The sequence below is a fragment of the Barbus barbus genome (genome assembly GCF_936440315.1).
Source record: "Barbus barbus genome assembly, chromosome: 40".
In the NCBI taxonomy this organism is placed as follows: Eukaryota; Metazoa; Chordata; class Actinopteri; order Cypriniformes; family Cyprinidae; genus Barbus; species Barbus barbus.
This window is the reverse complement of record NC_136718.1, coordinates 8,462,490-8,481,900: the sequence shown is the minus strand read 5'-3', so window position 1 is coordinate 8,481,900 and position 19,411 is coordinate 8,462,490. Positions and strand designations below refer to the sequence as shown.

At 34.5% G+C, this 19,411-nt stretch overlaps 1 protein-coding gene across 1 annotated transcript in view; it reads left to right on the top strand.

Moving 5' to 3' along the window:
• The window catches only part of LOC306859783 (contactin-4-like), a 77,666-nt gene that overhangs the window by 50,006 nt on the left and 8,249 nt on the right, over positions 1-19,411 (top strand). The window contains exons 9-15 of the mRNA XM_079401039.1: positions 1,910-2,049; positions 8,301-8,430; positions 10,055-10,205; positions 14,530-14,657; positions 17,671-17,846; positions 17,975-18,092; positions 18,204-18,362. Of these exons, the coding sequence (XP_079257165.1) occupies positions 1,910-2,049; positions 8,301-8,430; positions 10,055-10,205; positions 14,530-14,657; positions 17,671-17,846; positions 17,975-18,092; positions 18,204-18,362 (1,002 nt within the window). The remainder of the gene's footprint in view (positions 1-1,909; positions 2,050-8,300; positions 8,431-10,054; positions 10,206-14,529; positions 14,658-17,670; positions 17,847-17,974; positions 18,093-18,203; positions 18,363-19,411) is intronic.

The following is a 19,411-nucleotide window of genomic DNA, read 5'->3' as shown; positions in this document are numbered from 1 at the left end:
ATGATTTCCAACAAGAATGTCAAATTTGGACTCGTCTGACCATAGAACACTTTTCCACTTTGAAACAGTCCATTTTAAATGAGCCCTGGCCCACAGGACACGACGGCGCATCTGGACCATGTTCACATATGGCTTCCTTTTTGCATGATAGAGCTTTAGTTGGCATCTGCAGATGGCACAGCGGATTGTTTACCGACAGTGGTTTCTGGAAGTATTCCTGGGCTCATTTAATAATGTCAATGATCGAATCATGCCGATGAGTGATGCAGTGTTGTCTGAGGGCCCGAAGACCACGGGCATCTAACAAAGGTCTTCGGCCTTGTCCCTTACACACAGAGATTTCTCCAGTTTCTCTGAATCTTTTGATGATGCTATGCACTGTAGGTGATGAGATTTGCAAACTTTGAGGAACGTTGTTTTTAAAGTATCTTTTTAAGCACTCTTTCACAGATTGGAGAGCCTCTGCTCATCTTTACTTCTGAGAGACTCTGCCTCTCTAAGACATTCCTTTTATAGCTAATCATGTTACAGACCTGTTGTCAATTAACTTAATTAGTTGCTAGATGTTCTCCCAGCTGAATCTTTTCAACATTTCTTGCTTTTTCAGCCCTCTGTTACCCCTTGCAAACTTTTTTGAGACCTATAGCAGGCATCAAATTTGAAATGAGCTCATTTAGTGGATAAAAGTGTAAAATTTCTCCGTTTAAATATTTGTTATATTCTCGGTTCTATTTTGAATAAAATATTGGCTCATGTGATTTGAAAGTCTTTTAGTTTTCATTTTATTCAAATTTTAAAACGCCCCAACATTTCTGGAATTCAGGTTGTATTTAATCATAATACCCCTGGTTCAAGCTGTTCCTTTTCTTTGAAATGTAAAAGAATGGTGACCACCGCTTTCATTGTATAGAAAAGAGCAAATTGGACATTCAGCTGATTCTTTCTATAATCTGACAAACGTGCAATCAATATGCACCATTAAGCTTTTATGAATGCTTATATATTTGAGTTTATCACTGATAATTATTGTATGTTTAATTTATCACCCCATGATGTTTTATAACCAGGATGTCAGATTTTCATGAGTATCCCTGTATGTTGTAATTATTTGTCATTGCAATTATTTGGCAGGTAAAAATCCATAATCTCCCATAGACTGTATTGTCCATCTATCACTGCTGTTGGACTTATAGAATAATCAATATGGGTCACTGTTGTTTATAACATAATGGCTGAACTCAAAATTATGAGCTCCAGCAGTGTGACTGATACCTATAAAGCATGCTACTTTGTCCATGCTTGCACTACGGCATGATTTATTTTCCTTTCTCTCCTGTCTTAAAAGAATAGTGCAGCCTATGCAAGTCACACCGACCTTCACCGAAGCCACGAGAATCAATCTCATTTTAATATGTTTCAAGACATTTTTTTTTATCTTAGCTTTAAGTATAAATATGTAATCGAGGTTAAAACTGTAACATTTGCACTTTTTCTAGCACCTTTTTCTTATGCATGTTTGGGAAGGGTGTTGTTCCTCAAAGCAATATAAATATTAAAGCAATATACCAAAGACAGGCTAAATTTGATTCACATTTAGTGAGAGCTGAGTCCTGTAATCTCCTCAGCTCAGTGTGAATGCGGTTTACTAAATGTCCTTGTAAATTATTCATACAGTATTATGCTTTTTTTATTCATTCTAATGCCATGTTGATTGATTAATAACTGGATTTGTTCATTAATTGGCTCATAAACTGCTTGGTTGGTTTATTGATTCCTAACAGGGGCTAATCAATAACCAACTCTAAGTGTGTCTGGGATTTGGGAGCTGTTGAAAATTCATTTTTATCAGCAGCGCTTTGTGAGGTGCTGATATCTCGTTGTGTGTTGTGTGTTTATTGATGGATCTCAGCACCCCCTCATCTGGTGGAGAAGCCTCAGAATGTGCAGAAAGCCATTGATGAATCTCTGCTGTGGGAGTGTAAAGCGAGCGCCAAGCCCAAACCATCTTACAGGTGGCTGAAGAACGGAGAGCCGCTAGAGTCCTTTGAGGTGGGAGATGCAGTTTGCTTTATCTTTAGTGCACCTGAAAGACCAAGTTAGCAGCTTTAGGAAGTATGGAAGGAAATCTAAATCTAAATATCAACAACACACTAATCTCCATCTTCTCATCTTTCTAAAAATTAGACTTAATTTCAGCATTTTTTCTTCTTCTGATTTAAGTCTCATTAAAGCATGCTACTGGGAACTACAGTTTTAATTATGTCAACGTCAAAACTAATTTTTGAGTTCTTGTTTGGTTCACATTCACCCTACATAACTTAATTAGTAGATTGCACATATTAAAGAATTAATTAGAACGTTTTACAACTTAATTTCACAATAAACAAAAGCTAAATTATAAGTCAGAAAACAGCGACAAATCAGACAAGTCGGAAGAGGTAGATATAGCTTGATATAACTTCTCGGCCACCGTAAAATTAGCTATAATATGAAAGTAGAATTTTAGTTGTTGAACTTATTACTGATGGTTACCAATGTAACATTTCTTTTTTCTTTAAGTATTTCATATTTTATTTTATTTCAAGTAATGAAAACCATTTCTATAATATTGTTATATTCTTAGTTAACAATAACAACACTACATCAATTTTTTATTTTTTTTGTGTGGGGGCATAATGGATAGAGAGTCGGACTTGTAACCCAAAGGTCATGGGTTTGAGTCTCAGATCCGGCAGGGAATGCTGGTGGTGGGAGTGAATAACAAGCGCTCTCTCTCCACCTTTAATACCACGACTGAGGTGAGACTCTTGAGCAAGGCACCGAACCCCCAACTGCAGCAATATGGCTGCCCACTGCTCTGTGTGTGTGTACACTTGGATGGGTTAAATGCAGAGCACAAATTCTGAGTATGGGTCAGCATACTTGGCCACACGTCACTTCACTTTCACTTTCAAATTGAGTATAAATTAAAGTAATATATTTAAAATACATTTATTTCATAATAAGTATAGTTCAAAACTTTTAACATTTACTGACATATCGCTCGAGACTTATGTAAAAAATTATAATTCAACTTTATTTGGAGTGCTACTTGTGCACATTGCACATTTTTAAATACTAAGTCTAAAATGTGTTTTAATGTCTCTATTGATGAGAATTGCAAGACTTTAAGTATAACAGGTAAGTATACCAAAAGTTGTGGGGTATTTTTATTAAGTACATAAATATGTAAATATATTTGTAGCACAATGACACAACGACTTTCTATTGCCTTTCTCAGTATTATGTTGTTTATTTTTAGGATTCTACATGTGTATTTCCAGAACTCTGGTTTAGGTGTGTAAGGCTCAGTTGTTGTACGGCTCAGAGTAGTTCTGTGCTGTATTAATGTCATGTACAACAGAGCTTGTTTCATCGCTCTGAGAGATAGTGAACACAATCTCGGCGTGTGAGGCTGCACTCTTAATGAGCTGAGGTGTTACCATTTTGTAAATGTCACCACTGGCTACCTCAGCATTTGATCAATCTCCAGACCAAAGGTCATCCATGTAGTCAGAGGAAGAGAAGAAGAGTGTCATTTGTTATTTGATGAATACAATGAACAGAAAAGAACTATCCACCATCACCTGAATGTAGTATTCAGAGCACATTACAGAAGCTCCATACGATCAATGTCAGAAAGTAACCCTAAATGGTAGCGCTAGCTATTTAATTCTAGTTTTCAGTATTTTTTAATTTTTAAAATACAGTAATAAGCTTTTTTTTCAGCAGTGGTGTAGCGTGACAGAATTATTTCACACTGTATGCTACATAAGTGAGCTGAGGCAATAATCAAATATTACCTTCTATATTTCCATCTCTCTCAAGTAGCATTGAGAAGTCTGATTCATAGTAAATCAGTTTGTATGGATGGTTCATTTCAATGATTCCATTTGATTTCTTTGATTTATTTCTCAATAGCTTTGAGTTATTGCTCCATAATTGACTTAGCATTTGTCTTTGCATTTTCTGATTATAAATTAGGCGATTATAAATTAGGCAGTTTTTAAATTTCGTTAGCTGTATTTAGTATTAAAATTTTTGTGTGCAAGATACTTTGATTTTTTCGCTTGATCTTGATCAGCCCGTTTTTTTTTTTTTTTTGTTGCTGTTGTTGTTGTTTTTTGTTTAGATTTGTTGCAGTTTTGTTCTTTGTTTTGTTTTGTATCGTTGTTTTTGTTTTGTTATTTTGTTTTACTTTTGTTGCTCTTGTTTTAATTGTTTTTGTTTTGTTTCAGTTGTTTTGTTTTGTTGCAGTTTCAACGCTATCTCGCCACAAACATGCACAATCGTACGAGTGAGGTCATATGAATTTGAACAAATTAGCCAACTTATAAAATTTGTACGAATTTGTACAACCTCACTCATACAATTTTGTACAGTCCAGCGTTTTCTGTAAGGGGTAGGTTTACTGGTGGGGTTAGGTGTGGTCATTTGTACGAATTCCTACGAATTTGCCACCTCGTAAAATACATACGATTTTTCACAAAACGTACGAATTAGTACAAGCCAGGTCATACAAATACATATGAATTAGCCACCTCATAAAATATGTACAAATGTCAAGAGATCGGGTTGGCAGTTTTTTGTTGTTTGTTTTGGATTTTGTGTCATTTAAGCAGAAGAAGCTAAATTGATGATACCACTATTGTCAGATTGTATTGTTAATTTGAAATGTATTATTATAACTATGTTAAAAAAAAATGTTTTTTTGTTTGTTTGTTTTTTACCTTTAAAGTAAGTTGCACCTGTATGTTTACAGCCTACATACTGTAGAAAACAGCTACCCTGTGTGTTACCACAATTGCCGCTGGGTGAAATAACTTGTCTTAAAGGCATTTTAGTTGTACTGAACTTTAACACAGCTGTGATTTGCCTGTGGGCATGAGGCCACAGGCTAAATAGACATTTCAGACAAAACAGGTAGGTATTTTGTGTTTTAGTTTTGCTCCACCAACAAAATAGTTCAGTCACGATATTGCAAACCATAGAAGTGAAAGTATATATAGCAAACTGATGCAAACAGTGAAATGTTCAGTGTCGGCAATGCCATTCTTATTCAGTCAGATGAGTGCATTAAAACTAACAGTTGTATAGTCGATTTATTTTATGTACTTTTAAATTATAAAAGTTTGTTTAGATTTTTTTCCCTAGTACTACACCAAATCATCCTCTGCTTGTGTAAATGTTTACCTCAGCAACAATATCACACATGCCAAGCCAATACCCATAATGTTGGGTCAATCTTTGCGATGTCTATTCAGGTGGGCAACTTAATCAGTCTGGTGCAGCACAGCCCACTCAAACGGCGCTCTCCCGTCGAGGGGGAAAGTGCTGATTTCAGTGGAATGTCACCCCTAATTAATTACCCCATAAAGCTGATTTATGCCACCGTTTGTCTTTGCTGCTAGAGGCTGTACTGATCTTCTCTAGTTTACCCCTGTCAACATGGCACACATAGGAAGTGGTCTGTTTATACTATCGGTTAGATTGTGATGCTCCATGTTGGGGCAGATCACGTGGCCAGAGAGTTACACCATTTTCCAGCTGCACTTGAACAATGAAATTCAAATAAAGCATAAAGTTAATGCCAGCAGACTCTGAAGTGCCCACATGCAGAGAGCGAGTGCAGATATTTGAGCCCTTTAAATCTCAGTTCATTCAACCTGAATGCACCATTCAAATTTTTCACACTCAAGTGAGCGCAATGGCAGCATAACAGGGGCTTTACGAGTAAGTGCTTGGCCAGGATAAAAAAATAAAAATTATAGACCTCCCATCAGCAGCAATCCACTGCTAGTGTGGGATTAGATTCATCCTCCGTTCTGCTCCCTTCACATCTGTAATTTTATTATTTTATAGCAGCCACTTTCCATGAATACAGTATAGTTTGGTGATGTCCCAATCCTTTATTTTTTTTTTTTTTAGTTTTGTTGTGACAATTTTATCTAAGATAAAATATCTAACATTATCTAACAAGTAGCATCGAGAAGAACGATTCATTCTAGTAAATTGGTTTGTATGGATGATTCATTTCCACTTGATTTGTTTTCGTTATTGCACAGTAGTGTTGCCCTTAATTATTTATTTAACAATCTTGAAAAAACATTTTTTAAATGTCTGTGCACTAACATACCTTCTTTTAAACATGAAATGTGTGTGTCCACTGTTCAAAATGATAATAATGTTTGGTAATTAATGCATATAGCTTGCTGCAAAGCCCTGTCAAAAGTAATCACTATGAATGTGTTGGAAAAAAATAGCAAGGATATATTTGCATTATTTATAGAAATTTCCAGTAGAAGAAAGTGTTTTTCCCTGATCAAATCTGTCAAAACAGTTTGTGTAAAATTGTTATTTCTTGAACAAGTTGCATATTTCATGTTTAAATGTGTACAAGGATAGAAAAGAGGAAAACATTGCATTACATATATTGAGTGTGTTTTCTATGTAGAATTTGACATGTAAAGTATTACTGAAGTGAATTTTCAGTATATATTTAGTCATTTAGCAGATGCTTTTATCCATGGTGATTTACAAATGATGACAATAGAAACAATCAAAACCAACAAAAGAGCAATAATATTAGCCTAACGCAGTACACAAAAGCAAGGTGTTTTTTGTTGTTGTTGTTTTTCCCTATATAGAAACACTATATACAGTGCCCTTCATAAGTATCGAAACAGTAAAGACAAAATTGCTCTGTTGGCTGTGGAGTCAAGACATTTACAAATATGATTAAAAGATGAATATGAGACAAAACTACAGAATGTCACATTTTATTATTGGGTGATTCAACACATACATGTTTTACCAAATAAAAAGAACAGCACTTTTAGAGTTCATCCCACTCATTGATGTGAGCATAAGTATTGGGACAGTTGAACATAAGGCAGATATAAAAGATTAAAAGTTATTATTTAGTTTCGGATCCCTTGCACACAATCACAGCAGTGAGTCTGTGACCCATAGACATCACCAGACTCTTGGTCTCATCCTTTGAAATACTTTTCCCAGCCTTTAATGCAGCCAATTCTATTTTTGGGGAGTTTCTGCCGTTACTCTCCTCTTCAGCTGGAGAAATTCATGTTCAATCAGTTTTAAATCTGGAGATTGACTTGGACAATATAAAACTTTCCATTTATTTGCCCTTATAAACTCCTTGACTGAACTGGCAGGGTGTTTTGGGTCATTGTCCTGATGCAATATGAAGCACTTCCCCATTCTGCTACAGTCATCATACATTACGTCATCAGTAAAGTTGAGAGGGCCTGTTCCAGAGACAGCCATGCATGCCCGTGCCATGACACCACCTCCAACATGCTTTACAGATGAGGCTGTATGCTTGGGATCATTTGCAGTTCCCTTTTTTCTCCACACTTTTGCTTACCCATCACTTAGATAAAGGTTCATCTTTGTCTCATCGGTCCATAAACACAGTTCCAAAACTCTTCTGGCTCACCTTAACTCTAATCTTGCCTTTCTATTTTTGGTGCTGGTCAGAGGTTTGCATCTTGCTGTGTAGCATCTGTTATTCTGTGTCAAAGTCTCCTGAGGACAGTAGATTGTCAGAGCATCACCCCAGCTTTCTGGAAGTTGTTGCTGATTTTACAGACACGTCTTTTAGGGTTCATTTTCATAGCTTTTATGATTTGTCTGTCATCAACTACTGTTGTTTTCTCAGCCGATCAGGTCATTGTTGGTTGCTGGTGTCGCTGGTGGTTTCCAAACTCTTGATTTCTCCATGCCCTTTGTTTTTGCTATTGCTCTAATTGACTTCCTCTTTTCTTTTAGCATCCAAATTGCTTGCTTTTCTCTCAAAGTCAGCTCCCTCATCTTCATCCTGGTTTGTGTGTCATCCTCGAATGCAAGATTCAGAATACAGAAGTAATGGATATAACTGATGCGACACATTCCCTGCTTTTAATATCTGAAGAATTAATGCAACAGGACACAGCTGATCACTTAGAAAGACCTATGAAGCAACTGTTACAATACTTATGCTCACATCAGATAGAGGGATGAAACTATAAAAGTGCTGAACAGCTGGTAAAACATCTATGTGTTGAATCACCCAATAATAAAATGTGACATTCTGTAGATTTGTCTCATATTCATATTTTAATCATATTTGTAAATGTCTTTATTCCACAGCCAACAGAGCAATTTTGTCTTTACTGTTCCAATACTTTTGGAGGGCATTGTATATACAATATGTAACACAAGTCAGTTGAATTGTGGGATTGTTGTTATGTTTCCAGGACAGAATCCAGGTGGTAAACGGGGCATTATCCATCAGCAGTCTGACTCTGTCAGATACTGGGATGTACCAGTGTATCGCTGAGAACCGTCACGGCAGAGTGTTTGCCAACGCTGAACTCAAAGTCATTGGTAAGGGATCACTAGTTACTAAAGACATTGTCAATCACATTCTGAAATATATAGCCAATAGGCATTTGGCCAGATGATATAAAGTTTGTTTTGTTTTGGTGCAACAGTGCTGTGTAGCAGTACTTGTGTTTTGTACTCATTCCAACCACATTGTCAGCAAACGCTATCACTCATTAGTCTTACTACACTCTTTTACGCTGCATTTAAAAACAGTTGACCCGCTATTATGAGAAGCAAAATAACTTTTGACAGGATCAATGATCAAACCCATCTCTGCGCTGAAGATTAAAGGAGTTGACGTTCAAGGCCATTTTATCATGCGGCAGATGAGAGAAGTGCTCTGTTCCCTAGTCCTGTCATTTGTCAGCACAATGGGTGCTTTGATGCTGTCAGCGCTGAGTGCAGATGGATGCCAAACAGGCAGGAAAGTCTAGTATGCTGAAATTGCTCCCTGGGGGAGATGTGAGGTAGACAGTCTTCGCATTTTAGAGCCTTTAGATTTGTGCCGGCTGGCTTGACTCGGTTTGACTTAGTGGTGTGCGGGGGATAGTGTGAGCTCTTGAGTGTGCTCTTAAGTGAGGATATCGCATTAAAAACATCCTCCTCGCATGCCTCTGGAAAGTGAGACAACGATGAGATTTGGCAAAGAGGGAAGCAGATAGAGATTTAGCAGGCTGGCAGGTTGTGTGGAAGAAAATGAGTCTGTGACATGACATGACACAATTGTTTTGTCCTATTTTATTCATTTATTCAAATGTTTTAATTTAATGTATTATATTATTCACTACCCTTCAACAGTTTGGGGTAAGTATATAAAAAAAATTAAAGTAATTGATACTTTAATTAAGCAAAGAGGCATTAAATTGTTCAAAAGTGACAGTCAAGACATTTATATTGTTGCTTTTCTTAAGTTTTTGCAAAAATATTAATCAGCACAACACTTTTCAACATTGATAAGCAGCAAATCAGCATTTTAGAATGATTTCTGAAGAATCTTGTTACGCTGAAAACTGGAGTAATGATGCTGATAATTTAGCTTTGCATCATAATGAATAAATTACATTTAAAAATATATTCACATAGAAACCAGTTATTGTAAATTGTAATTATTTTTCACAATATTACTTTTTTACTGTATTTTTTTTCTAAATAAATGCAGCCTTGGAGAGCATAAGAGACTTCTTGCAAAAAAATTAAGTAATTAAACGGAAATGTATATTAAAAATGCGATTCATACATCCTTTACTTGCATAAACACATTTTTCTATGAAGAACATAAATACATTTCTGAATTAAAATGTATTATTATTTGGGGCATGAAAACAAAAATGTCAGTGTGATACAGCTGTGTTGTAATGAGGAAAAAAAGTAAGAACTAAATTTTGAAAAGTGCACTTTATGAAATTATTTAATGTAATCATATATTTATATTTCTTTTATTCCACATTTTGTTTTCTACGGCTGTTGCGTAGACATGAAATGTTTGAAAAATTACCTTTTTCTTATCTAATATCTAATGCAATGACATTTTATATGTTACAAGGTCTTCCAAAATACTTTCAGGAGTCAGTCAATCTATCTCTCTGTCAGTTTTGTAAGATGCTTGTTTTTCTCTTCACATCAGCAGTGGCACCAGATTTCTCCAATAGTGTGCTAAAGGCACAGACACTGGCTCGGCAGGGTGGAGATGTTTTGATTGAGTGCAGGCCCCGCATGTCTCCGCGCGGGATGATCTCCTGGAGGAAGGGCAAAGAGGCCCTGCGAGAGAGCCACAGGTATTTTTACCAACCTATTTCCCTTTGTCTGCCAAGAACCTGTTTATTAAAGTGATACAGACAGAGCAAAATGATCCAGGTCAGGCAGAGGGTTGTTACTGATCAAAGCCTTGATTATTCACATCAAAACGTCTCAACAACAACAGCCGCTGCATTTGCATTTACTTGATCTAGAAAAAACCTCTTTCAGGTCACAGAATAGCATTAACAGCACTTGAACAATCAACCAACCACTGATAACTGAATCTGTATTTTCATAAACTATTTGCAATTAGTATAATAAAAGTGGTATAGAGTAAAAGTTCATTTGAACCTTTCTTGTATTGTCTAACACATTAATTTAGATTTGTATAGGTTTAGGCAGTTGGTTTAAATGTCTTTGATGCAAAATGATTAAATCACCAATATATACATATACTTTATAATGCATTGTACAGTCTCATGAATTATTGTAACCACAGTTAATACATTATAAAACTTATCAATTCATTGTTACATTTGTTACATTGTTACATGCATTTTAAATTTGGTTATAATAATTACAAGATATAAAGTATTACAGAGCACATTATGAATAGTTATAATGCATTAAACATAAAGGCTTTAAGTAACGTGTTACCAAAATAACATGAAATAATGGGGATCTCTCCCTACAAAGACCATAATTTTATAACAGAAATTATTATATAATAATATGCAATTTTACATTTTGGGCTACATGTTAAATGCATAACATCACTTCATATTTAAAATATTCTTGTATGAATAAATAAATAAATATCAGTTTCAAATAAACATCATCATTCTTCATCAACAAATTCTGTATAAAGTAATTGTAATTGTGCTGAAAATTCAGCTTTGCCATTACATGCAACTACATTCAAATAGAAAACAGTCCATTTAAATTATAGTAATCTTTTAAAATATTGCTGTTTTTACTGTATTTATGATCAAATAAATGAAGCCTTGGGGAGATTAAGAGCTGATAAAATGTAAAAACTGTAACTTGAATGCAAAGTCGCTTTGGATAAAAGTGTCTGCTAAATGCATGAATGTAAATGTAAATGTAAGATTAAAAGCCTTTTTTCAAAAACAATATAATAAACTTACCAATCCCAAACGTTTGAACGACAGTATATAAGTATATATCAAGTTTATAGAGCAACATATAGAGTTCTGAGAAAGCCTCCTTCATTATTCGATGTTAAAATGGCTTAAAGGTCACTTCCCTTGACATGGACACCATCCATCAGAGAATTAAGTATGACTGAGTACAGAATAAGAAAGAAAATGAACCTCAAAGAAATCCAGTCACATTTGATTTAAGGATTATGCATCAAAATTCACATTGACTATGATTTTTATTTGCATAGTAGAATTTCTACACTGTAAAAAATCCAATTAACAAAATGTTGGAAGGGCAAAAATATTTAAAAAAATATATATATTGACTGACCCATAACGAAATTCAGCAAGCATCTAAGCATATTCATTCAATATCAGGTCTGTTTGTAAGCCTCATGTGATAACATTGACTGGGGCCTCCACATAGACACTGTTAATGCCTCCAGATCAAGGATTCGTGTTTGAATCGGTTTTATAGCGTATGTAAGGCAGTGCATCACAGATTTCATTAGCATACACTTTAGATGAATCCATGGAGGAATTAAGTAGTATATGGCACTGTGTCTCCGTGGAGGGAGTACCACTGAACTCTCGAGTCTGGAGCCACTGTAAGAAAATCATTAGTAGCCATCACTGTCCATCAGCCTTGTGCTAACATCCACCCACTATCTAGGGTCTCTCATTAAACACTGCTGCACTGCTGGTTGTGAGAGAGAAGAAGAGAGAGAAAACCAATGAACAGCTTTTCAGGCTTCTTCTATAATGATCATGTGGGAAGAGAAAAAGTTGCTTTCATTTCTTCATGTCCAATTTTGCTTTTGTAATATAGTGCTTGTTGGAAATCTGCTGACTGTACTATGCAAATATGATTTACAGTTTCCAGCTTTTCCATGTTTGTGCATAAATAAGTAAAAGTTGCATAAATTTATTCATGCATAATTATACCGCTGACTGATTTTTAAAAATGTGCTAAAGACCCAGTGAAGTTGCTGGTAACATGTTGCGAACACTGGCTAATGAATTCAGTATAGTGATAATCAACAGCAATTTTTACAGCATTTTTAATCTAGGCTGATGTTAATTTATAAATGTTCCTAATTCATGTTCATTCATAATTCATAAAGGAATTGTTTTTTGTTATGTCATGTTAGCTATTGCATATTGCTAATATTGATAGAACATATAGAAGCTTAATGTAATGTGTTACCAAAAAGCTCAGTTTTCCTCCCTTTGTGAATTATTTTGGACATTGTATTGTATGTAGGGAAAAAATAGATAGCTTTTATTTTATGTCATAGCCATATTTCCTATGTATTTGCTGGTATTGATCCTTTTCACATTTCTAGGGTTTTCAGAAGTGAAAGTAGCCATAGTTGGGTAAACTTCTATAGTGGTGAATGGACAATACAACAAATATCAGCTTTGCTTTCCCATTTGCTCTAATGGCAAAAGAAAAAAAAATCAATGATAGCATTTCTGTGTCTTCCCAAAGGAGGAAAAATATCGAGAGATTGATTAAATTGGTCAAAAGAGAGAAAGATGTCAAATTTGTGTCACTGCCTTAGCCATTGTATTAGAAACACTGGCGCAGTTAAATAGTTTTATGTATTTTAAAGGTAGGCAATTTCAGAGAGGCTAGCAATAGCAAGCTAGCTTTGAAAGCATAAGATTCCACCCTCCCTGCAAATCACTCTCCAAAGCAACGCCTCTTCCTAAACGCGTGAACAGGCAGACCAGAAGCAAACCAGCATCAATGCTGCAATGTCAGATTACCTCATGTCTCATTCACCAGTGACGGTAAGTGTAATTTTGGCCTCAGCTAGTGGAAAACCATCGATGATAATTCCACAAGACATGAGGACAACATGCCTGCTGAAAGCTCTCGTGTCAACATGCCTTCATTTCTAAAAAATCCACTTACTAAACTCTTGCAAACATTGACATGTCTATAAAAAAGGAGCTGTTTGCTGTGGTGTGAGCAGATTTTTTCTGTGCCTGCATGCTGAAAGGTCACGGTGTAAATTAAGCACATACCACGCTCTGCTCTTCAACATTTTTCATTGCTTTGGCCTCTGCACTACAATAAATAAAAGTAGCATACAACTAATTTTATCTTTTTCTTCTGCACTTGTAGTGGAACATGGAAATGTAGATTTTGTTATGCTTAATGTGTTAGTTTTGACACAATACGCTGTCTTATATAGTCCATAACACCAAAGAAATTCTGCTTTATTATATACACAGCATGAAATGGTGCTCATAGACAGACTTGTTAATATGAAATTGCACTGCAGTCACAATTACTGGAAATAATGTATAAAGCTCAGAAGCTGAATGTTGATTCCAGCACAATAATTTACACAAAAAATTGTGATTTTCCTTAAATATTTATTGTTGAACATCAAATTTATGTAAGAAAGTATATTTTATACTGTATTGCAATCTTAATAAAGAGTGATTTAGTGATTTTAAATCATCTTTATACTTAAAACAGCATGTGTAATTGGAAATTTTTTCTAAAGTTTAAAAAAGGTGTAATTTGTAGAGCATTAACCTTGAATTGTTGCCTAACCTAATTCCCCCCGTCATCAAAATCTCAAAGCTGACAACCTTGGTAATATCTGCCTATACTCTCCCACAAATTCTTGTTTTATCATTTAATTCTTTTATGGTGCTTTTTGTCATTTTGGAGCTTGACAGTTCCAGTCCCCATTTTCTTTTACAATACAAAGAAAAGTGTGTCCAAAAATGCACCTTTTGTGTTTCACAGAATAAAGAAAGTAATGGGTTTGGAATGACAAGAAGGTGATTAAATAATAACAGAATGTTTAATTTTTGGCTGAACTGTTCAGCAGAAACCATGGCCAGAATGTTGCTGTTTTGTGATATGGAAAGTCTTTAAAAGAAAACTTTAAAAGAAAGACACCAAATGCCCAATAATCTGAGATGCAATTGTGAAATATACATAAAACACAGGTTTTAACCACAAATTATTTTATAATATGATAATCTGATAAATCTGAATCTTATTACCTCTATAATTGCTTAATGTATTATTATTTAAGTCCTATTGCCTATTGATCTCTGTGGCCAGACTAAAGTTCATTGATCTTCATTGTAATATAATAACTGGTTTTAAAGCTTGTTTATATGGATGAATGGGGTTGTATGGCTTTCATCATGTCACTTTGTTGTCTAGAGTCTCCGTGCTGGATAATGGCAGTCTCCAGATATCCAACATCACCAAATTTGACGCAGGGCTTTACACTTGTGTGGCGAGAAACCAGTTTGGAGTAGCAAGCAGTGCAGGCACACTAGTGGTGAAAGGTATGCTGGGACATTTTAGTATTTAGTACATGTGTTATTCTTCTGTATATATGCATAGAAGTAACATGATGTTTCCATTTATAAAAAAAAATGTATATTAAATATATTAATAAAATGTTAAATAGTTAAATAATAAATTAATAAATGGTAAATAGTTCAAATGTTTGGAGTCAGTAAGATTTTTTTGAAAGACATTTTCATACTTTTATTCAGGTGATGAATTTAAATTAGTGTTGTCAAACGATAAATCACGATTAATCGCATACAAAACAAAAGTTTTTGTTTGCATAATGTATGTACAGTATGTGTACTGTGTATAAATACACACATGCATGTGTATATTTCAGAAAAATATGTTATGTTTATATATTAAATATATTTATTTATAATAGAAATTATATGAATATAATTATAAACATGGAAATACATGGAAATATTTTCAAAATATATACTGTATGTGTGTATTTATATGTATGCATAATAAATAGACACAGAACACACACATATATTATGCAAACAAAAACTTTTATTTTAAATGAATTTAATTTACACTAATTTAAATGAATCAAAAGTGACAGTAAAAACATTTATAATGTTACAAAACATTTCTGTTTCAAATAAATGTTTTTCTTTTGATTTTTGTCAAAGAATTTTTAAATAAAATATAATTTCCACGAAAATAGTAAGCAGCAACATTGATAAGAATAAGAAATGTTGAGCGGCAAATCAGCGCATTAGAATGATTTCTGAAGGAAACTGAAAACTGGAGTAATGATGCTGACAATTCAGCTTTGCATCATAGGAATATTTTTTTACATTTGAATATATAGTCAAAAAGAAATGTTAGTAAACATAATATTTCTCAATATTACTGTTTTACTGTATTCTGATCCCAAACTTTTGAATGTTAGTGTACTGTATAAAACATATTGTGTTGCATAACATTATTTTGTATGACATAAAATAACAATTTTCTATCGATCTACAGTCTGTGCCAGTGTAAGAGTAAAGCACAAGCTCCTTATCTCCACACTCTCTAGATGAACTGTGCTTGTGGTTAATGAGGAATTGATTTATTTGGCGAGCATTAGAGATGCATGATATGTGTGGAAATAACCGTGCTGTGTTTCATTAGGGCTTAAATCCATCTAAAACAACCTTTTTTGCAACTCTGTGAATTCTTTACCCGTTTGACAAGGCGGTGTGAACAATACCAGCGCTCTATTAGAACAGCGGTTTGGTGGTCCTTCTTGTTTTTAAAATTGGTTTCTATAGAAACTCTCTGGTTTCTTCTCTCATTCTCATTTTCACATGAAAGCCTGGATCCTGAATACATGTTCATTTGACATGTTAATTTCCAAACAGTTTAAATAAAATTGCTCCAGCAAAATTCACGTGTTTGCCATATTAAAGAGACATCTCTGCAAGAGGTGCGTGATAAAGCATGAATAATTGAGCACGAGGGAATCCAGAGATTACTAATCAGTAATGATTCATCCCAAAAATTCAAGCTGAACCGACTGTTTTATTAATATGCACTGTTGCATGTTTTTGTCATCTTGACCCTTTTCTTTGACATATCCTAAATGAACTTCATGTGAGGATTATCAGACAGATGTGATGATATAGAAATGTTTTATTGTGTTTGATTTGCTGTCCAGAAATTATGAAAAAAGTGGCTGACGATAGATAGATAGATAGATAGATAGATAGATAGATAGATAGATAGATAGATAGATAGATAGATAGATAGATAGATAGATAGATAGATAGATAGATAGATAGATAGATAGATAGATAGATAGATAGATAGATAGATAGATATTTTAATGGAGTTTTAACACCCAATCAGACACGTTGTGTTTTAAGTTGTTTAATATTAATATAATATTAATAACAAGAGCATTCATTACATATTGATATTTTGAAAGGTGGAGAATATGGGGGGGGGGGTGCAGGATTGAGAATTGATGTACAAGACTTCTTTCAGATGAAATGTAACAGCATAGTGACATCTAGTGGTGGTATAATTGTGTTGCTCATTGCACTTCTTGCCTCAAATGTAGTAGTAGTAGTAGTAATTCATTTATACAATACAGTACAGTACAGTACAATACAATATTTATTTGTAAAGCACATTTGAAAACAACCAAATTTGACCAAAGTGCTGTACAGAATAGAATAAAATCTCAGAAATAAAATGAATAAAACAAGACTATCAAATTTAAAACACAACAATAACAAAACAACAATAAAACCAATGATCAAGAGGTATTGAAAGCTAGAGACTTTTATAGCACTTTTTAAAAGTACTTTCTCAAAGCATACACAACAAAAGCAAGCACAACAATGTAAAACAATCTAAACCAACAAGGACTAAAAATGCAGAATTATTAAAGACCAAAATACCAAAATATAACAGATAATCAAGTAAAACCGATTCTGAAATAAAATGTTATTTAAGACAAGATTTAAAAATACCTAACAAATGTGCATCTCTAATGTCAGCCAAAGAATTCTGAGCACAGAATAAAAAGACTACTCTGAGAGGATCGCAAGTTGCAGGTTGTGCATACGGAGTGTGAAGTTCAGCCAAATACTTTGGAGCCAGATAATGCAAAACCTAATACATTAGCATAAGGATTTTAAAATATACAGTACCTGACAGGGAGCCAGAGCAAAGACTTCAAAATAGGGGTCATATGGTCACCAATCCTGGCCACAGACTGGATTCTAGCAGCCAAATTTTGCAGATATCGTAGTTTGTTGAGGGAAGATTTACAAACTCCAACAAATAGAGCATTGCAGTAGACAATATGTGAGAAAACAAAAGAGTTATTCAGCTTTTCAGGAGCATAAAGGATAGCATGGGCTAACTAATTTTAAAAACGTCTCTTCTTAAGCCTGGTCAAAATGTACTTAAATACAACTTTTGTTTTATCCACCAAGCTACTGATGACTAGTAATGTGCACTTATATATTATAGCTGCTGACCATCTCATTGTTACTTCAGAGCCGACTATCATCACTTCTAAAGCCACCCAGCTGGATGTTACAGTGGGAGAGAGCGTTGTTATTCCATGCCAGGTGTCTCGTGACCCTTCCCTGGATGTGAGATTCACTTGGTTTTTCAACGAGCAGCTGATCAATTTTGGAAGCCATGGGGGATATTTTGAAAAAGTTGGTGGGGTACGTTCTTTTAGCATTGCTTTCTGATGTTCATGTTTGTTGATTTGTTGACACCAGAAAATCGGAGTCTACCAGACTACACAAATCTTACATGAATCTGTAAATCTCATTTTATGTTTTGCTCACAGACATCTGCTGGTGACATTATGGTTCGTAACATTCAGCTAAGGCACGCAGGAAGATACACATGTGCCGTACAGACTAAAGTGGACAGTGCGTCTATAGCGACAGATGTTGTGGTACGAGGTAATGTTTTTCCAAACAAGATTTCAAAGACAAAACTCCACTAAGAGTAAAAACTAATTAATTTAAATATATGTAAGAATATGTGTAAGTTCTATTATCATTGCTCCACAGGTCCCCCTGACCCACCGCTGGATATTAAAGTTGATGAAGTGACAGAGACAACGTCCTTTGTGTCCTGGAGTCCAGGCCCTGATAACCACAGTCCTGTCTTTGCTTACAACATTCAGATCCGAAGCCCTTTCTCTCTCGGATGGCAGGCAGCCAAAACAGGTGTGCAGGAATGAATAGTTTGAATTAAAATGCACAGTTCATCATAATGATCCTTGAGTGCTGTTTAGTCCCCACTGAAGTTAGTTTGATTAGTTTGGCACAAGGCCTACAAATTCTTTTCAGTGTTGTAGCATTGCTTTTATGATAGCAATATTTCATAAACACATCTTTATCCTTTGTTCAGACCTCTAATGTCAGGAACAAGCTACAATAGTGCAATCAAATGTTTCAAAAATGCTTTAGTAGTCAACTTTGTTTTCTGCCAACAATGTAGACACATTTTCTGCAAATGTATTTTGTACTTTCTGTACAACCATGAGATGAGCATTAATCACAGCACTATTTCCACACTGTATGATTATAGAATCATTGTATTCATATTTACCCAGATGTAATATTTTTGGACTGTTAATTGCATGTTAATTGCAAATAAATGAAAATGCATTATTGATGCTAAATTTAGTTCGTTTATATTAAATGCAGTTAGCTGAAACCTTTTGACCCATTTAAGCAGGACTCAAGTACATCGAGTCCTAGTTGTCTTTAAGATATGGCTAATCATTAAAATAATGAAGTTGTAAATGAGTGAATTTAAAATAAATTTATTTAAAATATAATAAATTATAATTCATTATATACTTTGCACATGCTTTAGGATATTAGTCACCACATCAAAATAAGCGTTATATACACAACGAAAGATTAATGGTTTATATTAACTTTAAAACTTTTAGTTTGACATTATTACAAAGTACACTTAAATAGTCATGAAAGTGTACTCTCTTTAAGTACACTTAAGTGGTCTTTTATCTCATTAATATTATATTATCTGCAAGTACAGTTACATATACATTTAACCCTCTGGTGCTCTTTGCTCACTTTTGACCGAAAAAAAATTATGTTTTGAATTTTTAAAAATCACAGCTTCATCAAAATTGTACGAAACTTGATGACTTTTATGGCATTTGGAATGTGAACACAAAAACTGAGGGCATGATTCGAGCATGATTCGACTCCCAAATGAGGAGCACCAGAGAAGACTAGAAGTC